Raw genomic sequence first — 26,168 nt, forward strand, 5'->3', positions numbered from 1 at the left:
AGTTTTTGCCAATATCCTTCTGGAAGTGCAAGTGGGATCATTGATAAAATTAATGTGGGGTAAGATGTTCATTTTAATGACTGATATACGGGCTAGGACTGATGCTGGCCGGTGTCTCCATCTATTAATATCTTCTATTTTTTTCAAAATTAATGAGTAATTTGTTTTAACCACAGAAGATGGGGAAGTATTAACTTTAATACCCAAGTAGAGGACCTGTTTTGTAACCTTAATCTGGGGAGGGAGAGACACCTTACTTTTATCTGTATTAATCAGCATCAGTGCTGATTTTGACAAATTAACTGTGTATCCTAAAAGAAATCCAAATTGCTCCAGTGTTTTTAAAACATAGTGGAGAGTTTGTTGAACATTTGCCATATAAACTAATGTGTTGTCCACGTAAAGTGATATTGAATGTGATGTTGTACCTATTGTAATAGGGGAGATCTGAGAAGAGTTTCTAATTAAATGTGCAAGCGATTCAATAGATACAGTAAAAATTAAATGAGACAAAGGGTCCCCTTGTCGTGAGCCCCGTCCTATGTCAAATAACTCTGAGAAACCTCCTCCCACACATATCCGGGCTGAAGGATTAGCATACAGTGTTTGAATCAGATTGATAAATTTATCGCTGAACTTAAATTCTTTTAGAACTCTCCAAAGATACAGCCATTCAAGGTGGTCGAACACTTTTTCAGCATCTAGAAGTAGCAGGCCACAGGCACTCAGTTGCACTCAGTCTGTGTAAGAGCCGGTGAGTATTATCAGATGCGAGACATCCCCTGATAAAGCCTGTTAGAACTGGGCTAATTATTTTCCCGACTACTGTCTTAAGTCTACTGGCTAAGACTTTGGAAAATATCTTGAGGTTGGCAATTATCAAGGAGATTGAATGGTAATTGGCACACTCCAAGGGGTCCTGACCGGGCTTAGATATGACTGTGATCAGGGCTGTGTTTAGATATCTATGGAAAGTGCCATTTCCAGTAGCATTATTTTATGTTTCTAACCATACTAGTCCAAGAATATCCCAAAGTGCTAGGTAAAGTTGCACAGGTATGCCATCTATTTTTAGCTTTGACTGCTTTAAGTTGCTCATCCAGTGGAATAGGAAAGTCTAGAGTTTTGGTGTCCTCTAATTAAAAGTATGGAGGTCTAATCCACTAAAAAAATTTGTGAAGTCATTCTCAGAAGGGACTGAGCCACTTGTATACAGTCCTTTAAAGTAATACTTGAATGTCTTGTTTATCTCCTCTGTTGAAGATACTACTCCACGTTTAACACATCTAATCGCTGGTATAGACCTTTTAGCTTCCTGTTGTTTGAGCGTTAGTACCAAAAGATGGCTCAGTCTGCTGCCTTCTGCATAATACTTATGTTTGGTTTTGTATTCTGCCCTGCTTCTTAATAAATCATTTAATTCTGTTTATTTTGTTTTGAGCTTGTTTTCTTTTATTATGGTATATCTCCTTTTGAGATCATTCTCCAAAATCTTACATTGTTCTTCTAGGGTGGAAATCTTTTGAAGCTGGCTTTTATGTAGGTGGGAACTGAACCATATGGCGTTATTTTGTAAGAAACCCTTGTTGGGGGCCCAAACCACTGTCACATCCGAAACACTATTTTTATTTAAATTCATAAATTCCGTCAGCTTTGTTCCCAGTTGTGTTAGAAATTCATCGTTTTTTTCAGTAGGGTGCAGTTAAACCTCCACCTAGCAGCCTTATTTTTATTTTTGCCATAATTAAAAGTAGATATGACTGGGTTGTGATCAGATGGATGTCAGGGCAAAAATTCTATTGAGTGTACCAAAGGGAGCAAACTAGAGGATAAAAGAATGTAATCTATCCGAGAGAAAGTTTTATGTCTTGTGGAGAAGAAGGTATAGTCTTTAGCAGATGGATTATGCACCCTTCGCACATCAGTTAAATTTAAATCCATTAGAAAAAGGTTAAGTGTTTTGGAAGCAGATTCTTGACATCTTGATGTAGTTCAGGAGGATTTATCGATGTTATTGTTTACCAAAGCATTCATGTCCGAACCAACATATAGTTGGTAGTCACTTAACTTCAGTAATTGTGAGGCAATTGAGGAGAAAAAATTCAACCTCGAATATAGTTGGGGCCTATAGATTAATGAATACAACTTTTTTACCCTGAATGGATGTACAGTCCTTCATTGTCGACACCAGTCTTTTCAATTTATACATTAATACTACTCTTTTCATTAATATCATAACTCCTTTCGAATGAGTACCATCAGATGACGTCACAATGGGTTTTTACAAGCATTTTGAACCCTGGGAATGTCTAGGTTTAAGATGTGTTTGCTGTAACAGCACGAAATTGTATATTCTTTCTGAGTAAGAGATCTAAAACCTTTGAAAGCTTGTAGCGAGAGTTTAATCCTCTAACATTAAATTGTACAATAGTAAGATTTTCTAATTTATCTGTGTTGCTCATCTTCCCCAGGACCTGTTGTTGTAAGTTGGTGTTGGAGTCCTGAGTTACCCCCTTCCCATCACCCCTCCCATTCAACCCTTTACTTTGTAACATCTGTGCGTGTCACTTAGCAATGTCAGACACTGAACAATAACTGGCCCCCCCAGCACCAACACATTTAGAAAGGCAAAGCAGTTCTCATAGACAATCATATCAAAGAGACAAGAAAAAAACCTGGTCAAACCCGTTAACCTATATAATTAAAAGCATTCCCGTCTCAAATGTAACACATAATCAAGACCCCAACAGCTCTCTTGTGGGAGACTGTTGCTTTAATACACCGTTGCTTAGCAATGACGCCAATGACGTCTTACCTGGCACCCATGAACGTAAACAAGTCTACTGGAGACATAACCCGAAATGAACATGTACGACTGAAGTTATTCAGAACAAACTGCTGTTTTCAGCTTCATTCTTGATGAAGTATGACATTTGGGTGTGTTGAATATCGCCTTAGAAAGTAAAAGATAATAAGTATATTCTAGGCGGACTTACATCACTTTACCATGTCATCCTTGTACTAACAAGTTAACTAAGCCATTACCTTAAAACTCTGACCTGCAATACTCAGAAACAGATTGGCCCCTTAATTAACTAAATACAAAAGTGCATCGAATGACTTTCCAATAAAAGAATAACCAGAAAACTCCACACCTAGGACATTAACTTGCCCATGCCTGCTAAGATTGCGCATACAGGCAGGTCTGAGCTCTTAATGCAGTTCCATGCATGTGGACTTAGCCCAGGGTCTTCTTCCATACCTCCCAGCACCGATGATTTCAGAGCTTCTTTCGCTTCCTCTGCCGAGTTAAGCAACACCTTCATGCCCTTGATATTCACTCTCAAAATCACCAGGTATATGAGGAACGAGTTGATCCCCTTCTGTCAAAGCTTAGCGCGGATCTCCTTGTATCTTTGCTGTTCCAGCATCGTACCGGGTCTGTAGTCGGCGAAGAACTTCAGCTGGGTACCATCAGAGAGAGTAGGTTTGGCTTTCCTTGCACCCTCCATGATAGCCTGCTATGGTGTACCATAGAAGCCTAAAGACCATGGTCCGCGGTCTTGAAGTGTTGTTGGTAAAGATTCTGTGTGTTCTATCAATCTCCAATGGAGTGCTGTGGGAATTCTTGAGTGCTGGAATCCAATTAGGTAGCATCTCCTGGAGGTAACCTCTTGGATCGTCGCCCTTTGCGCTGTTGGTAAGTTGATCAGTCGCAAATTGTTTCTCCTGGATCTGTCCTCCAAGTCATTTAGCTTCTTCCGTATCTTAGTCACCTCCGCGAGACAGGAGTTATTAACTTTTTCATTCTTGCGTAAGCTAACCTGAATGTTGTCTATTTTGTTGAAGACCATGCTAAATTTTTTAGCATGAATGACTGCTTGCTCCTTTAATAACTGGAGAATGTTGCCATTCTCTGCCATATGCAGAGAATGGGGTCGAGAGCCTTTTCCAGCTACTCCTTTAGCATGTGGGCTACAGTTTCTTGCAGTGATTCCATCTCCGTTGCCATTATTTGCTTAATTATCATAGCTATTTCCTCGGATGAATCGTTAGCTTGGTGTCGTCTGCTGGTTTCTTGTTTCGTGGTTGAATTTGGATCTTTTTTTGAGGTCATGTCTTTAGTTAGATCTTTCTCCAACTCAGCCTTGTGTTAAGACTGTCTATGAGCCCTAAAGAACGTGAAAAAGGAGGGTTATATGTCAGTGCTCAGTGTTGTGCTGCCATCTTGCCTTGTGCCTCACCGGCCCTCTGATGTTGAGTGTAAAGTTGTTGTTGGAATACCCTCAGCAGTCAATCTATCTTTCTTGTATGCCTCCTCATCGCCATCTAAGATATCAGTAACATTTCAGAAAACCCATCCTGGGCCCAAGATATTCATGCAGTCATGAAGAAGGCATGCCATTTTGAGGAGATTCAAGCAAATTTCTACAGATGTACCATGGAGAGCATTCTTACTGGTTGCATGACTACCTGGTATGAAGGTTCCAATGTATAGGATCAGAAAAAAGCTTCAGAAGGCTGTAGACTTGTCAGCTCCATCATGAGCATTAGTCTCCCCACCATCAACGACATCTTCAAAAGGCAGTGCCTCAATAAGGTAACACCCAACATGAAGAACCCTCACCATCCAGAATATGCCCTCTTTTTGTTACTACCATTGAGATGGAGGTACAGGAGCTTAAAAACACTTCAGGAACAATGTTTCAGGAGCAGATTCTTTCCCTTTCCCCCTTCAGATTTCTGAACAGACCATGAACATTATCTATTTTGCTCTCTTTTTGCTCTTTTTAAAATATATTCTTATTGTAATTCATAGTAATTTTTATGTATTGCACTGTACTGCTGCCACAAAACAACAAATTTTGTGACATTATTGATAATAAACCTGATTCTGATTCTGAGGTATCAGTCCATACTCATAACACGAGGGGAATTTTATTGTTGATTCTAGCATCATGTAATGTGAGCTGTGACAGATATTGAAATTAAAGTGTTTATTTTCAATTCTAGTGCTTGGAACGAGCAATGAAGTTTACATTTGAGGAGTTTCACCTTTGGTACCAGTTTGCATTGTCCCTGATGGCTGCTGGCAAGGTTAGTGGTAATTAAATAAATGTGAAGAATTCAGTATGTTTCTAGTTGAATCAAGTAAAATGGCCACTGTCAAAACAATTTACAGTTTTTGCATGAACTGCGCTGTGTGTGAGACCATAATAGACCATAAGACATTGGAGCAAAATTAGGTCATTCAGCTTATTAAGTCTGCTCTGCCATTACATCCTGTCTGATTTATTATCCCTCTCAACTACATTTTCCTGCCTTCTCACTGTAGCCTCAGATGCCCTTATTAATCAAGAATCTGTGCTCAGTTCATTCAAGTACCTCTCCAGGTGCCTCTGAAGTATTGTTACTGTTCCTGTGTCCATCAGTTCTGGCAGGTAATTCAAGAAATCAACTACACTGAAAACTTGGGCCCTCAGGCCTCCACAAGATCATAAGACCATAAATAGAGAAAGGGAGAGAAATTACATCTCAGAATGTTTTAATGATCCACCAAGTTTGCTCATGGCTAATTTATTTTCGCTCACAACTCCATTTGCAGGCCTTCTCCCTATAACCTTTGATGCATTTACTAATCAAGAACCTATTAACCTCTGCCTTAAATGACTTGGATTCCACAGCTGCCTGTCTGTTGATGTTCCCCATCCACCGTATCTAGGCCTTACAATATTCACTAAGTTTTAGTGAAGCAGTACCAGATGCTGGATTTCACATGAGACTCTGTCTGCATTTTCAGGTGAAGAAGTTTATCTGGTGTCCTCAACAATAATTATCATTTAGTTCACCAAAGTAACATGATTCCTCTAGTCATTTATATTTGACTTTGTTGCTGACTATCGAGTATTTTGCACCTTCCATTGGTAATTGCACCTTAGAAAGTCTTAATTAACCATAAAATGCTTTGGGAACATCAAAGGCACTGTAGAAATGAACATTTTCTTACCACTGTTAATAATAAGGTGGAGGGAGCTAATTTGCACACAGCAAGGTATCATAAACAGATATGAGATAATGACCAAATAATCTGTTGTAGGTTAGAAGATAAATGATAACTGATTCCACAGCCTAAGGACTCACTTTCAAAGACCCTACAACTCAGTATTTATTTATTTATTATTATTTCTGTATTTGCAGTTTTTTCTTTTGCACATTGGTTGCTTGTCAGTCTTTGTGTATAGTTTTTCATTGATTCTATTGTATTTCTTTGTTCTAATGTAAATTATTTCCATTCCATGTTGTCTCTCTTAGTCTGCACGGGCAGTGAGAGTACTGAGAGAATGTATAAGACTCAAACCAGATGATCCCACAATCCCACTCCTTGCTACCAAATTGTGCATTGGATCTCTTCACTGGGTAAGCATTGTGGATTCACTAAACATTAAAGTGTTGATTTTACAGTGTTACATAAAGATGTCGATGAGACATGGAGTCTTGTGAGCAGTTTTGGGCCCCAAATGTGCTAACATTGGAGACGGCCCAGAGGAGTTTTATGAGAATGATCCTAGGAATGAAAGAATTAATGTATGAGAAGTACTTGTTGGCTCTGGGCTTATGTGCACACGTTTCTTCTTCCTAAAGTTTCACAGGAGAACCTCTGTGATCCACAGCATTAAGGATGAGGATGGTGCAGTAGCATCCTCACAGATGGACATATTGAGGCTCCGTAAGTCCTTCTGTGCCAGTCTGTATGACAGAAACTACAGCCTCCCAGAACTTCCTGTCGTCTATCAAGGAAGTATTAGATGATAGCAAGTGGGAGGGTATGGACCAGCCACTGACCCTGGAGGAGCTGATTGGCTCCATCCATTCCTTTGACTCAAATAAAACTCCCAGAAGCAATGGCTTACTGATTGAATTGTGCTCGGCTCTATGGAACTGGATGTGCCCAGACCTGCTGGAAATGTACAATGCTTCTAGCTGGCATGAGGAGTGTCATCATTACCTTCATCTACAAGGAGAAGAGGGAAAGAGATGACATTAAGAATTGGAGACCCATTTCACTCTTGAATGTGTCCAAGGCCATAGCCAACCGTGTCAAGTCGGTTCTAAGATAGGCGACTCACCCAGACCAAACTTGTGCTGTATCTGGCAGGAAGATATTTGACAGCCACATGCTGCTGAGGGACACCATCATTTACATGCAGAACATGGGGTGGATGCCTGCCTGGTCAGCTTGGACCAGGAGAAAACCTTCACCAGGATATCACACACATACATGATGGATGTACTCTCCAAAGTGGGATTTTGTGATGGAATCAGGAATTGGATCCAGCTGCTCAACATGTACATAGTAGAGTTCAAGTCAATGGTTGGAAAACAAATAACTTTCCCATCAAGTCTGAAGTCAGGCAGTGTTGCCCATTCTCCCTTTGACTTGTTTGTGTGTTGTGTAGAACCCTTTGCTGAAGCCATCAGGAAGAACAAGAGCATAAGAAGGGTGAGGCTGCTGGACAGTGGAGTAACCCAAGTGAAACCTCACTGTGTGTAGACGCCATCACTGTCTTCTGTTCAGATACGAGGTCAGTTTGCAGATCGATCAGCATCTGTGACCAGTTTGAATTGACATCAGGGGCCAAGGTTAACCGCACAAAGAGCATGCTCTTTGGCAGCTGGCCCGACCGATCCAGACTCCCCTTCACCACCAAGTCGGATTACATGAACGTGCTGGAGATCTGGTTTGGAGGGGCCGAGGCATGCAACAAGAATTGGAGGAGTGGACTGGGAAAGTAAAACAGAAATTGGGACTGGGAGGAGGGCGCTCCCTGTAAATAACTGGGAAGAACATGGTCAACAGATGGGAGGCGCTCTCAGCGCTACTGTACGTGGTGCAGGAGCAGCCCATCCTCCACTCCTCCAGCTTGGGAATCATCCAAGCTGTCTTCAGGTTTATCTGGGGATCTAAGATGGGTCACCATGCACAAGTCCCTGCACTGTGGGAGATATAAATGTAGCCAGTGTTGACTTCATCCTGATGACCACTTTTGTGTGTGGCTGCATCAAGCTGTGTGTGGAGCCTAAATATATGGGCACCAAATACCTCTCTATGCCAAGTTTCTATCTGTCCTCAATGTTGCAAAAGATGGGTCTTGCCCTTTTGCTGTGCAATGTCCCAGTCAGCTGGATGTTGCCACGCTACCAGTTCTTCACAAAAACATTCTTCCAGACCAAAACCTTTGACCACAAGGTAATCAGGCAGTGATCAGCACAGAACATCATCCAGATACTGCAGGAAAAAGACTCAATGTAGGTGTTTTCCTGAGTGTCTAGACCATCTGACAGAATGCTTCATCGCCAGGTCTCACCAAGACCACACATGGCTGGGTGTGAGAGGGGCTCTCCCAGTCAAGTTAGATCCTTCCTGCATGCCCAGAGCGTCATCGCCACATCCCGCCACCCACGGGATGACTGTAGTGGGCAAGAGACAGTAGCTCACTTCTTTGCAGACTGTGGGTTTATGAAGAGGGCATCGAGAAAGATGAGCAGCAGCATGTCAGAGGACTCTCTGACCTATGGACTGTTTCCAGGGGTAAGCACAGAGACAAACATCAAGTACTGCTGGCAGATCATCAGCTTGGTGAAAGGCACTCTTTAGTTGGACCAAAATTTGTTCAAGATGTCCGTGGAGGAATGCTGCCAACCGGCACATTCCAGGCTGCAGGAATTCATGCTGAGGGACGCACTCAAACTTGGTGCAGTCACCACAAGGGCACATTTGGGAAGAACCACGATGCAGGGTTCTTCTCGATGAGGGGGGAGCCAGGTGAAGTGAGGAAGCTGCTTGATTATTGTAGTAGTTATTATACCACCTGAAATTGCCACTTGAGTGGCACCAGTGCTATTAATGTGTGTGAACACTGACAATGTATTTAAAGAGTAAAAATGCATTGAATGGTAAATAATTCTTGTAAATAATTTTTCATTATGAATAAAGTTTAATTTGTAAAAAAGTTCATTGGGCTTTGGGCCTGTACTCACTGGAATTTAGAAGAATGAGGAGGGCCTCATGGAAACCTACAAAATATTGAAAGGCATTGATAGAGTGGATGTGGATTGTCCGTTTCCAATAGTGGGAGAGTCTAGGACCAGAGGATACAGCCATAGAAGGCAAGGATGGAGCCAGAGAAGAACGCAACCAAAGATGACATCCTTCATACAGTTCACGAAGTTGCTTCTTTTACTTCTTCTTTTAAACATGATTCTGCCACTAAGCTGCATGCTGTTGGAACCTGTAATTTACATTTTGATGGTGTGTTTTCGGGCCGATAGAGTGATCTAGTCCTTTGCTCTCTTCAAGGGAGTTTGATGAGGTTTTGAGCAGAACGTGTGTCCGTGATCAACTCCATTTCTTGCTGATCTCACTGATTAAAGCATCGAGCAAGATTGAAATTAACAGGAATAAGAGCAGAAGACGAGCAGTTGTTCAGCACTGTTTGCCTGCATTTGTCTGGTCTCTCTTTCTTGCTTGATGCTACCAGAATTTTGAGTTTTGGGCAAGGTTTAATCAACAAGGTTTGTGGAGCGTGCTGTGCATGCAGTTCATGTTAGATGTGTTTCTGGTTTCTGGCTACCCCTTTGTTTAAATTGCTATTTTGTGTAGTTTTGATGGGACCGGACTGGCTCTACAGCCTGCAGTCAATGAACGACACAGTGCTAAATTGAACTGAACTAAACTGAATATTCCTAGATTGTTTTAATGTCTCTATATTTTGATATTTTATATTCTATTTTTTGCTGCTTTTTCGCCGTTTGCACATTTTGTGCATTGGTGTTTGATGTTTTCCGCCATGGTGTTTCATTGCTTTGTGGCAGTCTGTGGAAGACAAAACTCAGAGTTGTTTATTTCATACATAATTTGAATCTTTAGAACAGAGAAGCAGTGAAATTTCTGTAACCAGTGGGCGGTGAATCTGTGGAACCCATTTCCTCAGACAGCTGTGGAGGCGAAGTCATTGAGTATATTTAAAGCAGAGGCTAATAAGTTCTTGATTAGTAAGGGCATCAAAGGTTTTGGGGAGAAGGCAGGAGAATGGAGTTGAGAAGGATAACAAATCAGTCAGTCAAACCTTTATCATAACCTTTTATTATAGAGAATAAAATTACTGAGTAAGTGCTGTGCAGGTAGTCAATATGGTGCAAAGTCACAACGTGGTAGATAGTGAGATCAACAGTCAACCATAGAAAAATTCAATAGTCCTATAACAACAGGATAGAAGCTGTCCTTGACAGTGATGGTATAAGCCTTCAGGCTTTTTGTATCTTCTGCCTGATGGGAAGGGGGGACAGGAAAGAGTATAAGGGATGGGTAGGGTCTTTGATAAAAGTAGAGGTTAGCTTTATTTGTCACATGTATATTGAAACATTAAGTGAAATGTGTTATTTGCATCACATCAAATCAGCAAGGATGTTCTAGATTACCCACAAGCGTTGCCATGCTTCGAGCACCAACAGAGCATTCCCACAGCTCGCTAACCCGAACTGTATGTCTTTTGAAAGTGAGCAAAAAACAGAGCACCCGGACAAAATCTATGCAGTCACGACAAGAATGTACAAACTCTTTTTATAGACAGTGGTGAGAATCGAACCAGGATCTTACAGCTGGCACTGTAAAAACGTTGCACAAACTGCTACATTACTATGTCGCTACACCAAGCTATGTTGCTTTACCAAGGCAGCCAGAATCGTATACAGAGTCCTTGGAGGGGAGGCTAGTTTCCTTGATGTACTGAGCTGTGTCCGTGCAGTCATGGACAGAGAGCCTGTAAGACATAGGAGCAGAATTAGACCATTCAGCCCATCGAGTCTATTCCACCAGTCTTTCATGGTTGCTTTATTATCCCTCTCAATCTCATTCTCCTACCTTCTTTCCATAACCTTTGATGACCTTACTAATCAAAAACCCATCAACCTCCATTTTAAGTATACCCAATGACTAGGCCTCCACTGTGTATGGAAATGAATTCCACAGATTCATCACCCTCTGGCTAAAGAACCCCTCCTTGTCTCTGTTCTGAATAGATGTCCCTCTATTCTGAGGCTGTGCTCTCTGGTCCTAGACTCCCCCACTAAAGGAAACATCCTGTCCACATCCACTCTATATATACCTTTATATTTTCAATAGTTTTCAATGAGATCACCCCTTATTTTTCTAAACACTGTGGAGTACAGGACCAGAGCCATCAAATCCTCTTGATATCTTAACCCTTTCATTTCTGGAATTATTCTCATGAACTTCCTATGGATCCTCCATTAAGGGCCCAAAATTGTTCACAATGCTCCATGTGTGGTCTGACCAATGCCTCAGCATTATATCCTTGCTATTATACTCTAGTCCTCTCAAAATGAATGCTATTGCATTTGCTTTCCTTACCAGCGACTCAGCCTCCAATTAACTTTTAGGGAATCCTGCATGATGCCTCCCAAGTCCCTATGTACCACTGATTTCTGAATTTTTCTCCTTCTTCAGAAAATAATCTTTGCCTTTAGTCTTTCTACCGAAGTGCATGACCATATATTTTCCTTTTCTGTTTTCCATCTGTCACTTCTTTGCCCATTCACCTAATCAGTAAGTCCTTCTTCAGACTCCTTGCTTTTTCAACATTAACCATCCCTCTACCTATCTTTTTATTGTCCACAAACTTGTCCACAAAGCCATCAATTCTGGCATTGACATATAACATGACAAGAAGCAGTCCCATCAGCACCTCCTGTAGAACAGAAAAGGTCCCCTTTATACCCGCTCATTACCTCCTACCAGTCAGCCAATCTTCTATCCATGATAATATCTTTCCTGTAGTAGCATGGATGTTATATTGTTTATTAGTCTCACGTGCAGCGCCTTGCCAATTCTGAAAATCCAAGTAAACAACATCCTCTTATTCTCCTTTGTCTATCCTGCCTGTTATTTCCTCAAAGAATTCCAACAGTTCTGTCAGGCCCGATTTCCCCTTAAGGAAACCATGCTGACGTTGGCTTATTTTATCATGTAACTCCATGTACCCCAAAAAGTCATCCTTACTAAAGGATTCTCAACTTCTTCCGACCGTTGAAGTCAAACTAACTAGCTTATAATTTTCTTTCATTTCCCTCCTTTCCTTCTTAAAGAGTGGAGATACATTTGCAATTTTCCAGTCTTCTGGAGCCATTCCAAAATCTAGTGACTAGATCATAAGGCCGTAAGATATAGGAGCAGAATATGGCTATTTGGCCCATCGAGTCTGCTTCACCATTTCATCATGGCTGATCAGATTTTCTCCTCAGCCCTGATCTCCTGCACCTTCAATCTTGTATTCACCTTTTCAAATTTGTCTATCTTTCACACTGAAACTCATCCTGTTGACTGCAATTTTGCCCTATGAACTGCCTGTCCTCACTACACATCGCTTCTGTTTGTAAACCAGCTACCTCATCTTCAGCACTATTATCTGCCTTTCCTATGGTACTTCTTACATTGAAATACAGGTAGCTCAGGACATTAGTCGCACCATTTTATTCCTAACTGTCTGAGGTCTTTCTAACATCTGCCTCCACAACCTCTCCACTAACTGTTCTGGTCATCTGGTTCCTATTCCACTGCAACTCTAGTTTAAACCTCACCATGCAGCATTAACGAACCTTTCTGCTAGGATATTAGTCCCCCTCCAGTTCTGGGTGAAAACTGTCTCTTCTGTACAAGTCCCACCTTCCCTGGAAGAGAGCCCAATGATCCAAAAATCTTCTTCCTACACTAACTCCTTCGCCATGTGTTAAATTGTATAATCTTCCTATTTCTGGCCTCACTAGCACATAACGCGGGTAGCAGCCCTGAGATCGCAATCCTGGAGTTCTTGCCCTTTCACTTAGCTCTTAATTCACTGAACTTCCTATGCAGGACCTCGTCATTCGTCCTATCCATGTCATTGATATCTACATGGACCACGACTTCTGGCTATTCACCTTCCCACTTAAGAATGCTGAGAGCTCGATCCAAGATATCCCATTTCCTGGCATCGGGGAGGTAACATTCCATCCAGGTATCTCGTTCTCGCCCACTGAACCTCCTGTCCATTCCCCTAACTAACAAACCCCCTATTTCCACAGCGTGCCTCTTTGCCCCCCTCTCTTCAAAGTCACAGAGGCAGTCTGACTGCCAGAGGCCCAACAACTGTGACTTTCTTCTGTTAGGTCATTCTCCCCCCCCCCCCCCCACCACCCCCGACAGTGTCCAAAGTGATATACCTGTTGTTGAGGGAGATTGCCACAGGAGTATTCTGCGCTGATTTCTTAACCCCTTTCCCCTTCCTGACTGTCACCCAGTTTCCTGTGTCCTGCACCTTAGGTGTAACTACTTCTCTATATGTCCTATCTATCAGCCCCTCAGCCTCCCAAATGATCCAGAATTCATCCAGTTTCAGCTCCAACTCCTTGACACGGTTTGTTAGAAGCTGCAGCTGGATGTAATTCTCGGAGTTATAGTTGTCAGGGACTCTGAAGGTCTCCCTGCCTTCCCACATCCCACAAGTAGAGCATTTCATTATCTGGCCTAGCATCTCTGTTGTCCTAGCTAAGCAGATATCAAAAAGAGAAGGTGTAGCGATGTGCTACACACAGAGCTAGAAATAACGACGCGCAGTCTGTAAGTTGCACTCCAGCCTAGTTTATTCAAACTTCGCGGCACTGGCTTTTACGCAGTTCCGTTCCCGCCCTCTTCGGGCGGAAATGACATCAGAGATGCATTACAAAAGTCTCTTCCCGAGTGTGGGCTCACTCCCCTTGCTGGTGAAGAAGGCCCAGCGCCATTTTGGGGCTGGCCTCTCTGCCGACGTGCACACCATTTTGTGAGCCGGTTCGCCTGCGTAGAAAGTGGGTCGCCGCATAACCCCCCCCCCCAGAACCGGCGATATACCCCCCAATGTCCACAGTCTGGATCAGTCTCTGTTTGGGCAGTCTGCCTCTACGCTGCGGTGCCTGAACCTTGACCGGCTGCGCCAAGTCCACATGGGCTGGTTTGAGTTGGTCCACCATGAAAACCTCCTCTTTCCCCCCAGTGTCCAGAATGTATGTGGACCCGTTGTTCCTGATCACCTTGAACAGCCCCTCGTATGGCCGCTGTAGCAGTGCCTGGTTTGCGCCCCTTCATACAGATACAAACTTACAGTTCTGCAGGTCTTTGGGTATGCAGGTTGGGCTCTGTCCATGCTGTGAAGTGGATATGGGGGCCAAGTTATCGAGCCTCTCACGTAGTCTGTCTGGGACTGCTGCGGGTTCTTTCTCTTGCCCCCTTGGGGCTGATATGAACTCTCCTGGGACGACCAGGGGCGTGCCGTACACCAACTCGGCCGACGAGGTGTGCAGATCCTCTTTGGGCACTGTGCGGATTCCAAGCAGAACCCAGGGGAGCTCGTCCACCCAGTTAGGCCGATTCAGGCGGGCCATGAGAGCCGACTTCAAGTGACGGTGGAAGCGTTCCACTAGTCCGTTCAGCTGTGGGTGGTAGGCAGTTGTGTGGCGTAGCTGTGTTCCCAGCAGGCTGGCCACAGCCGACCACAGGCTGGAAGTGAACTGGGCGCCTCTGTCGGAGGTATGTGGGCCGGTATCCTGAAGCGTGCTACCCAGGTTGCAATCAGCGCTCGGGCGCAGGAATCGGCGGTGGTGTCAGTGAGCGGGACCGCATCTGGCCTTCTCGTGAACCAGTCTACCATAGTTATGAAGTACCACATTCCTCGCAACACTGGCAGGGGCCCCACGATATCCACATGAATGTGGTCGAACCTCCAGCGGGTGGCTTCAAACTGCTGTGGCGGGGCTTTGGTGTGCCGCTGCACCTTGGCTGTTTGGCACTGTGTGTACATTTTGGCCCATTCGCTGACCTGTTTGCGAAGTCCATGCCACATGAACTTGCTGGAGACCATCCGGACGGTTGTCCTGATAGATGGGTGTGCCAAGCCATCCTCTCACCTGGGCCTACAAGGAAGTCTTGCAGCTGCAAACCCAAGACTGCAGTCCTGTAGCTGGGCATCTCGCCGTCTGCCTGCTGCGCCTCTGCCAGTGCTGCATAATCCACCCCCAGGGACAGGGCCTGGATAGCTGGTCTGGAGAGTGCATCCGCCACAACGTTGTCCTTTCCCGAGACATGCTGGATGTCCGTTGTGTACACGGAGATGTAGGACAGATGTCGCTGCTGGCAGGCCAACCAGGTATTGGACACCTTCATGAATGCGAAGGTCAATGGTTAGTGGTCTGTGAACGCGGTTTGTGGCCCAGGAAGTCGATGGTGTCGAGTCCGAACTGGCATTTGGCCGGGTTGATCGTGAGGTCGAAATCACTCAGGCGGGAGTAGAGCTGGCAGAGGTGGGACAGATGCTCCTGACGACTACTGCTGGCTATGAGGATGTCGTCCAAATAGATGAACGCAAAGTCCAGGTTGCGTTCCACTGCATCCATTAGCCACTGGAACATCTGTGCAACATTCACACAGGCTGAACGGCATTTGGAGGAATTAGAACAGGCCGAACGGGGTGATGAGTGCTGTTTTGGAGATGTCTTCAGGGTGAACCTGGATTTGATGGTATCCCCGGACGAGGTCTGCTTGCCCTGTGCAGGTTCGCTGCAAAGTCCTGAATGTGCAGCACGGGGTAGCGGTCTGGAGTTGTAGCTTCGTTCAGTCTGCGGTATTCACCACATGGTCTCCAGCCCCCGGCTGCTTTGGGCACCATGTGCAGGGGGGAGGCGCATGCGCTGTCGGACAGCTGTACGATCCCCAATTCCTCCATCCTCTTGAATTCCTCCTTCACCAGGCGGAGCTTGTCCGAGGGGAACCTTCATGCGTGGACGTAGAGGGGTGGTCCCTGGGTCAAAATGTGGTGCTGTACTCCATGTCTGGGCATGGCTGCCATGAACTGAGGTGCCAGAACCGATGGAAAGTCCGCCAGGATTCTGGTGAATTCGTTGTCAGACGGAGTCCAGGTGTGGGGCCAGCAACTTGGCTTCACCCAGAGAAAAAGTCTGGAAAGTCTTAGCATGGACCAGTCTTTTCTCTTAAAAGTCAACCTGCAGGCTGTGAGCTCGCAAGTCTGCCCCCAGAAGCGGTTGGGCCACGGCGGCCAGTGTGAAGTCCCACGTGAACTGGCTGGCGCCGAACTGCAGCTGCACTGTGTGCTGCCGTTTGTGGCCCTCAGGGTGGGTCCTGGCTCCATGTTGTGGGTGTTGTACCCGGTCAGGGGTAAGACGCTGATTTCCACTCCAGTGTCGACCAAGAAGCGGCATCCCAACTGTTTGTCCCAGACGTTCAAAAGGGTGTCCTGGTGGCCAGCCGCTGTAGCCATTAGCAGCAGCTGGCCCTGGCGTTTCCCAAGAACTTGCAGGGCGGGCAACAACTGCAGGCTTCTGTGCCCCACCGCTGTTGGTAGGAACACCACTGTTCATTGGTCTCCTCATTCCTGCCTCTGGGTTGTGTGCGCTCCATTGCCAGGCCTGGTCTGGCCTGCTGTTGGGAGCGTGGCTTGGTAATCTGTCCGATGGATGCCCTGCTCTCCCTCTTGGCTTTCCACAGCACGTCTGCCTGGACCACCACCTTCTGGGAGTCACTGAAATCTACGTCAGCCAGTAGCAGATGTATGTCCTCGGGCAGCTGCTCTAGGAATGCCTGCTCAAACATGAGGCAGGGCTTGCGTTCTTCAGCCAGGGCCAGCATCTCGTTCATTAATGCTGACAGTGGCTTGTCTCAAACCACCCAGGTGCAGCAAGCAGGCACCTCGCTCATGCCGTGAGAGGCCAAATGTTCCAATGAGCAGCACTTTGAATGCTGCATATTTGCCTTCTTCCAGGGGTGACTGTATGAAATCCTCAACCTGGGCGGCTGTCTCCTGGTCAAGGGAGCTCACCACGTAATAGTAATGTGTGGAATCAGAGGATATCTGCCGAATCTGGAACTGGGCTTCTGCTTGGCCAAACCACACGTGTGGTCGCAGCGTCCAGAAAGTCGGCAAAACTGTGTAAACAGATGAAGAGTCGATCATCTTTGGTCCAAATCCCGTTCGGACTGTCGGGGTCACCGATGTAGCGATGTGCTACACACAGAGATAGAAATAACAACACGCAGTCTGTAAGTTGCACTCCAAACTAGTTTATTCCAACTTCGCGGCATTGGCTTTTACGCAGTTCCGTTCCCGCTCTCTCCGGGCAGAAATTACATCAAAGGTTCATTACAGAAGTCTCTTCCCACACATGGGCTTTCACCCCTTGCTGGTGAAGAAGGCGGCCCAGCGCCATTTTGGGGCTGGCCTCTCTGCCGACGCGCAGGCCATTTTGTGAGCCGGTTCGCCTGCATAGAAGGTGGGTCACCACAAAGGGAAAAACACTTGAGAAGCCTCTCTTCGTTGAAACCTGAAAGAGCTAAAGCCTCGAGTTCACCACTCTGACCCTACCCTCCTGCCTTCCTTTAACTTGTTCTTACTAATCAACCCCAAATGCCAATTGGTCACTGGTCAAAGTTCTTTCTCATTGCCATGACCCACTGCTGCCTTTTTATCCACTGATTGAAGTTCCCTCCTCTCCAAACTTCTGTTGTCTGGGTAGGCTGCTGCCCAAAGCTCTTTTTCTTGAGTCTTTTCAGTTACCTCTTTCAGAATGCTGCAGTGTTGTCCATCTGGTCCAGGTCACTTATCTGCTTTCAGACCTTTCAGTTTCCCAAACCCCTTCTCCTGAGTAACAGCAACTACGCTCACTTCAGTCCCCTGATATTCTCAAATTTCTGACATACTGCTGGTGTCATCCACAGTGAGGACTGACACAAAATACTTATTAAGTTCATCTGCCTTTGTATCCTTGGATGTTAAGCTCCCAGCTATGATCTTCTTTCAGCCATGACTCAGTGATACCCACAACATCATAGCTACCACACTAAACTGTAATGCATCCAGATAGATTGTAATCTGTTCTGTTAATTGGCGGCTTGATTGCCTGTGCCTAGTGACTCAATTGCCTGTAGCATACAGCTCAATTGCTTGGTAACTTGAACCCTCATGATTATAAATGATGGCCCTGTTCCACGCAAGTGACAGGGTCATTTATTACATCTGCGGACCTCTTGCCATGAACTAAAGGCCTTATTGATTACAAGTGAAGGCCTTGTTTCTGACAGTCACAGTCCTACTTACTATGTTTGTCAACAATGTTCCTATAACTATTAACCCTGTGATGATATCTGGTGATTCATACTTGTAACTGCTGCTCTACTTGCCTGTATCTCACCCTCTTAAGGCTGATTTATACTTACACGTCGCATCGACGCCGTAGGTACCGCATATCCTACTCCGTACTGTACGCCATAGGATGATGTGCACCTCCCCAAAAAAGTAACTCGCACATTGCAGCAACGCAGACCACGACAACTGTGATTGGTCCACTTGGTAGCATCACATTTCCTCCTACGTATTTCCGGTTGCTTCTTCTCAGCCACGTCTGTACACCAATGCGAAATAGATGAACCAAATCGTCAAATCCACCTGCTGACTTGCAAAGATGTTTGAAATGCATTTCCTCGTCCACGTCTGTCAAGAAGAAACTCAACACAGTGGCATAGAAACCCCACCACCAACTAGTGTTTTGGCGCACACCAACGCATGCTCGCTATAGCATAGAGCAACCAGAAGTGAAAATCAGGGCTATGGCATAGGTTACGGCGTAGCCCATACACACAACTTTAAATCAGTCTTTACTTGTAACTGATGGCCCAATTTGTTGTTACTGATGATAGTCTGTGATGGACAATACTGTTATCACTGAAGTGAAACTGCCAGAAACTGTTAGTCCTATTTATTATATCTAACTCTTTTTCCTTTGCTGAGCCTTTATTGATTTTAAATAACAGCACTGTTTTATGTAATAATCATCCCCCTATTTGTCCATACCTTGTCTCGCCTATCACTGGCCAGGTTGTACCTCTTCCACTTCCCCCACCTCCTTATTCTTATTATTTCTGCACCTTTGCTTTCCACTCCTGATGAAAGACTGAAATGTCGTTCTCTCTGCATAACCTTGTGTTTTCCAAATATCCTTTGACACCAGCCTTAAGTGTTAGATCTGGAGATAATATTGTCCAGAAGGTTCTTCAGAAGTCAAGAATGAGACGCATCTGTTGCGGTTACAGCTGTCTTATTAGACACTGATGACAAAGAAATAACAGCAAAGCACGGCAAGGAAGTTACACAGCAGTAGGGAACCAACTCATTTTAGTGTAAGTAAGGAGGAAAGAAAAAGAACAAGGAGCAAAGAACAATATTGGTGACATTATAGCGGTGTACAAGGTGATAACAGGCATAGAGTGAGTGGACAGTCAGAGACATTTTTCCAGGGTGTAAATGGCTAATACAAGGGGGCATAATTTTAAAATACATATATGGGGGATGTCAGAAGTAGATTTCTTACTCAGATATTGGTGAGTGTGAGGAACGCACTGCCAGGGGTGGTAGTGGAGGCAGATTCATTATGGAGACATAAATAGCATGTAGATAGGCACATAGATGAAAGAAAATTGGTGGGTTATGCAGGAGGAAAGGGTTAGATTGACTCTGGAGTAGGTTAAAATGTCAGCATGACATCATTGGCCGAACATCTGTGTTCCAACATCATAGGCCGAAGGGCCTGTATTGTATTATACTGTTCCCTGTTCTAAAGAACTACCTTGTGGCCAGTATTTATACTAAGAACTAGTTCAAACTGGATAGATTAGGGAATTCTATGATAATAACAGCCTATGAGACAACAAGACTGGTCCTGACGAAGGGTCTCGGCCCGAAACGTTGACACTCCTTCTCCTTATAGATGCTGCCTGGCCTGCTGTGTTCCACCAGCATTTTGTGTGTGTTGTTTGAATTTCCAGCATCTGCAGATTTCCTAGTGTTTGCTCTACAAAAATCCAGAACTAGATATACTACAAATTACTAAAAATCTACTGAGCATTTAGACAAACATGAGACTATACAAACATATAAGTAAATATAAAGGAAATTAACCAGAAGAAAAATAACAATTCTACTCAAGGCCCAACCTCTCTACTGCTACCACCTCCAAACAACTGTATACACATTACCTGTTAACCCATGTCATTACCTTCACCCTTCTCTCCCCACCTGGCTCCATGTCCCACAAACCCATTCTCACCTGGATCCACTTGTCACCTCTTGGCCCATTTCTCTCCTCTCCTCTTTATACTGACTACCTTCTCTCTATCTTTCAGTTTAAATTGAAGATCTCAACCCGAAATGGCATCTGTCCATTTCCCTCCACAGATACTGCCTAGTCCACTGAGTTCCTCCAGCAGCTCAATTCATGCACCACACCCAGCCATAGATGCTGCACCCATCCCATATTTAGCAGTTGTCACGGCCACTGCCCGGTTGGTGGCGTTGTGGCATTAGTGCTGGACCTCGGAGTGAAGGCTCCCGAGTTCGAACCCAGCCGTCTCCAAAAAACCTGGAGAAGGATAGGCTCTGCCAAGTTTCAGATACTCAAGACATGCAGTATGATGAGCAATCACCAAAAAGCTTGTCATGACGGCACCCCGACAACTCCACTAGGAGTTAAGGGCGCGTGCGCACGCACACACACACACACACACACACACACTCACTATATCCTTTCCTTTCCCCAATCCTCTGCGTTGTCCTCTCTGCTCTTGACTTCCTTCCTCTGTAGATGATGTTACTTATCACCACATCTCCTCCAAGTGCTTTAAAATGGTAACCGAGAGGCACATGGAACTGGCAGAGGAGTGGAGGCGAGGCTTGGGTAGATCAGACATGCAGGGCAGAAGGCCCTGCTTCTAGTTCCTCATGTTCTTATGTCAATAGCTTTACCATTGTTATTTCACATTATTTAATTATTTATTGTGACATAGTGATTTTTATGTCTGCTACAAAACAACAAAACTTGGCGGCAGATGTCAGTGATAATAAACCTGCTACTGATTCTGTTCTCCTTTATGCCATTCCACAGATTCTAACTCAAGAGCTCATATAATTCATCTTACTAGTTACATCTATTACCAGAACTACTTCACATGCTCCAAAGTTCAATGTTCAAGCTTAAAGTAAATTTGATCCAGATCCCTCTGTTACCTGCATGTTCATGTACCTTTATTAAAGCCTTTTGAATGCCTATTAAATCTGTTTCCACCACCACCCTTTAAAGTCAAAATAAAATATTTTATCATGTATATGAAGTCATATCCTATCATGAGATTAATTTCTTGCAGGCATTCACAGTAAGACAAAGAAATAACAATAGACTCAATGAAAAACTACACACAAAGACTGACAAACAACCAATGTGCAAAAGAAGGCAAATTGGGCAAATACAATAAATAGGTAGATAAATAATACTCAAAACATGAGTTGGAGAATCCTTAAAAGTGAGTCCATGGACTCCAGGGTAATTTCTTCCTTAATAGTATGGTACCCTCTTCCCAACTTCCCATTTAGTCATTACCCTGTGCCCAGCTAATGACCTAATCTCATGCTGACTGTAGACTGGCAGTCCCTGAGGCCAACCTCACTTCTTCCCTCCATCACCCTCACACTTCTATACCTCACCCACCCATTATTACTGCTCCCTGAGCAAGAATCCATCTCTGCCCTGCCACAGGTCACCGCTGCTACCATATACTAGCACATTACAAAAGCTTCTTCTTATTGCAATCACAAATACAAGTAACTTAGAACATAGAACACTACAGTAGAATCCAGGCCCTTTGGCCCATGATCTTGTGCCGACCTTTTAACTGTAAGATCTATCAACCTTTCCCTCTCACGTAGCCCTCATTTTTTAATGATCCATGTCTCTATCTAAGAGTCTCTTAAATGTCCCTAATTATCTGCTTTTGTACTGCCACACCTGGCAGAGTAGCATGTTCCACACATCCACTACTCTCTGTGTAAAAAATACTTCCCCCTGACATCTGCCCTATACTTTCCTCCAATCATCTTGAGTCCTGAATCGGCCCGAAACGTTGACTGCCCAACCTGCTGAGTTCATCCACCTTAAAATTATGCCCCTTGGTATTAGCTATTTCCACCCTAGAGAAAAGTTTCTATCTATTAGACCTATGCCTCTTAACCTATTTTACACCTCTGTCAGGTTACTGCTCTTCCTCCTTTGCTCCAAAGAGGATAACCCGAGCTCACTCAACTTTTCCTCCTAAGGCATGCTGTCTGTTCCATGCAGCACCATGTAATTGTCCTTTGCACCCTCTATAAAGTTTCTACATCTTTCCTGTAATGAAGTGACCAGAACCCAAGCACAATATTTCAAGTGTGGTCTAAACAGGTTTTTATAGAGCTGCTTATTTATCATTCGTAGAACAGAATACATAGGGAATAGGGAGAAAATTGAAGAGGATTCTTTTTAAAATTTATTTCTGTTTTTTTAGCAAAATTTTAGCGGAGCTGACCATAGTTTAAGTGTGCACAGCTGTTGTTTTACAGACACCGCATCCCTTTGTGAAAGTGTCTGTGAATATATTTGCTGTCCCTGTGGATTTATTTTATTACATCATCCTTTATAAACCAAAGCTCTGCTCACCAATGTGACCGGTTTGAGCTGCTCAGCATTCTGTGAGTTCAGTATAGTTAGACTGGAACTCATTGAATTGCAGACAGTGTTGTCACTAGCGTTTCAGTGTAGAGGGGCAGGCGCAAGGCCCACAGAACATAGGACTGGTACTACTGTCTGGCAGATTAATTGATTAATCTAAATCTGACACTGCTATCTCATATAGAAGCTCTACTGCACAGGATTGAAAAAAGGTTCAGAGGATTGTAAACTCAACAACTTCATGACATAACCTCCCCACCATGAAGGACATCTAAAACGAAAGGTGTCATCCATCATTAATGACACCCACCACCCAGTACGTGCCCTTTTCTCATTGATACCATCAGGAGCCTAGAGACATAAGTGGGAATTCAAGCAACAGACACAAAATGCTGGTGGAACACAGCAGGCCAGGCTGCATCTATAGGGAGAAGCACTGTCGACGTTTCGGGCCGAGACCCTTCATCAGGACTAACTAAAAGGAAAAATACTAAGAGATTTGAAAATAGGAGGGGGAGGGGGAAATGTGAAATGATAGGAGAAGACTGGAGGGGGTGGGATGAAGCTAAGAGCTGGAAAGATGGTAGGCAAAAGGGATGCAGAGCTGGAGAAGGGAAAGGATCATGGGACGGGAGGCCTAGGGAGAAAGAAAGGGGGAGGAGAGCATCAGAGGGAGATGGAGAACAGGCAGTGATGGGCAGAGAGAGAGAAAAAAACAAACAACTATATATGTCAGGGATGGGGTAAGAAGTGAAGGAGGGGCATTAACGGAAGGTAGAGAAGTCAATGTTCTTGCCATCAGGTTGGAGGCTACCTGGCCAGTATATAAGGTGTTGTTCCTCCAACCTGAAGTGGGAACTCAACAATTTAGGAATGCTTCTTTGCTTCTACCATCAGATTTCTGAACATACAATGAACCCATAACACCACCTCACTATACTTGATCTCTTTTTGCAGTACATTTTAACTTATATACTGTATATATTTTTCCTTACTATAATTTATAGTATATTTTATTAATTGCACTCAACTGTTGCCACAAAACTACAAGTATAACAAATATGTCAGTGATAATAAACCTGATTCTGATTTTGATTCTCCTACTAGAGCTGAGGGCCTCTGCCAAAAGAGGGAAATGAGAGCCTAAGAAAAGAACCTGAAAAGGGGAGGGAATTACATTTTTCACAAAGCAGTCAGAGCCTAATAACTTTATTATTGTTTGACAGAAATAGGCAGATACTTGGAAAATCCCACGTGAGTCCTGACATAGATTGGGAGGCTACATCTTCGAGCATCTTCACTCAGTGTGCCACAAAAAGCAAGGATTTCCCTGTGGCCATCCATTTCAATTCTACTTCCCATTCCCATTCCAACATGTCAGTCCATGGCTTTCTCTGCTGCTAGGATGAGGCCACACTCAGGTTGGAGGAGCAACACCTTATATTTTGATTGGGTAGCCTCCAACCTGGTGGCGTGAACTGCAGAGCCAAGGACTCCAGAGGCAACATGTCCTGGGGTTGGAGGTATAGCTGTGTGAGTGAGTGAATGAGTGGGTGGCTGGGACAGAGGCAAGTGTCTTGTTTTGCTCTTCTTGTTGTGTTTTTTTTTGCTTGTATTGTTCTGCTAAACATTATAGCATGTTATGTTGGCAGTGGCATGTGTGGCAACCCTTGTGGACTGGCCCCAGCCTTCCCTAGGTGTTGGGTGTTAACACAAATGACATATTTCACTGCATGTTTCAATGTACGTCATAGGGTCATAAAGTGCCACAGCACAGAAACAGGTCCTTTGGCTCATCTAGTCTATGGTTAATAAAATGAGGAGAAATTTCTTTGGCCCAAGGGTGGTAAATCTGTAGAATTTATTGCCACAGATGGCTGTGGAGGCCAAGTCATTTGGTACATTTAAAGCAGAGGTTGATAGGTTCCTGATTATTAAGTGTCTCAAAGGTTATGGGGAGAAGGCAGAGAATGGGGTTGAGGGGGGTAATAAATCAGCTATGATGGAATGGTGAAGCAAACTTGAGGGGCTGAATGGCCTAACTCAGTTCCCTTATCTTATGGTCTATTTGTGAAGGAATGGAATTAGTACTGCTGAAACATTCTCTCTCCAGTTTCAGTGATTTCTGGAGAGGGCAAGGCAAGTATTGCTTGTTTCAAATGTCCCAGACGACACTTCGGAATAATGTAACACTGCAGATTCTTTAGCTCATTTTCAAAGACAGATAGGAAGACAAAGTGAAATGGAATGTGAATGTTTTGTATATTGCATGGTGTATTTTCATGCAGAATTAATCATTACCTAATTGGTTGATCGTCCAAGTTGGTGTTGTTGAGGAGGATACACATATTAATAAGTTGCTGAGTGAAGGCACCTGAACTGGTGGTATAATTGGACACACAGCCTTAACTTATGATAATAAATGACTTATGTGCCTTGTCATTTGTAGGCACACGTTAATTAAATTTGGATTAAGGAAGAAACTGAAGTATTTCAAATGATTTCAGCCTTTGGGAAAAAAATCACATAAAAGATATCTCTCCCTCTCTCCCTACCTACCGTTCCCCTCCCCACTCTTCCCCCTTCCCTGACCCTCTCTTCCCCCTCCCCATTTCAGTGGCCACCCATTTTAATTTCACTTCTCATTCCCATTTCAAGTCAAGTCAAGTCAAGTCACTTTTATTGTCATTTCAACCATAACTGCTGGTACAGTACATAGTAAAAATGAGACAACATTTTTTCAGAAACACGGTGCTACATGACACAGTACAAAAACTAGACTGAACTATGTAAAAAACAACACAGAGAAAAAAAACATACAACTACACTAGACTACAGACCTAACCAGGACTGCATAAAGTGCACAAAACAGTGCAGGCATTACAATAAATAATAAACAGGACAATAGAGCAGTAAGGTGTCTGTCCAGGCTCTGGGTATTGAGGAGTTTGATAGCTTGAGGGAAGAAACTGTTACATAGTCTGGTCGTGAGAGCTCGAATGCTTCAGTGCCTTTTCCCAGACGGCAGGAGGGAGAAGAGATTGTATGAAGGGTGCGTGGAGTCCTTCATAATGCTGTTTTGATATCTCTATCCATGGCCTCCTCCAATGTCATGATAAAGCCACACTTAGATTGGAGGAACAACACCTTAATTCCATCTGGGCACCCTTCAATCTGATGGCATGACTATCGATTTCTCCAACTTCCGATAATGCCTCCCCACTGTCCTTAACCATTCCCCATCCCCTTGTCCCTCTCTCACCTTATCTCCTTGCCTGCCAATTGCCTCCCTCTGGTGCTCCTCCCCCTTTTTCTTTCTTCCATGGCCTTCTGTCCTCTTCTATCAGACTTACTCTTCTGCAGCCCTGTATCTCTTTCACCAACTTCCCAGTTTTTTACTTCATCCCTCCCTCTTCACTTTGTGTTTCTCTCTCTCCTCTCTTCACCTTTTAAATCTACTCCTCAGCTTTTTTCTGCCAGTCCTGCTGAAGTGTCTCAGCCTGAAACATCGAATGTACTTTTTTCCATAAATGCTG

The 26,168-nt window shown here is 44.2% G+C and overlaps 1 protein-coding gene across 2 annotated transcripts in view; it reads left to right on the forward strand.

Moving 5' to 3' along the window:
• The window catches only part of ttc7b (tetratricopeptide repeat domain 7B), a 478,574-nt gene that overhangs the window by 228,986 nt on the left and 223,420 nt on the right, over positions 1 to 26,168 (forward strand). For both annotated transcript variants that reach the window (XM_059961183.1, XM_059961187.1), the window contains exons 10-11: positions 5,014 to 5,097; positions 6,313 to 6,417. In XM_059961183.1, the coding sequence (XP_059817166.1) occupies positions 5,014 to 5,097; positions 6,313 to 6,417 (189 nt within the window). The remainder of the gene's footprint in view (positions 1 to 5,013; positions 5,098 to 6,312; positions 6,418 to 26,168) is intronic.

Source organism: Hypanus sabinus, chromosome 2 (assembly GCF_030144855.1).
Source record: "Hypanus sabinus isolate sHypSab1 chromosome 2, sHypSab1.hap1, whole genome shotgun sequence".
NCBI classification, from domain to species: domain Eukaryota; kingdom Metazoa; phylum Chordata; class Chondrichthyes; order Myliobatiformes; family Dasyatidae; genus Hypanus; species Hypanus sabinus.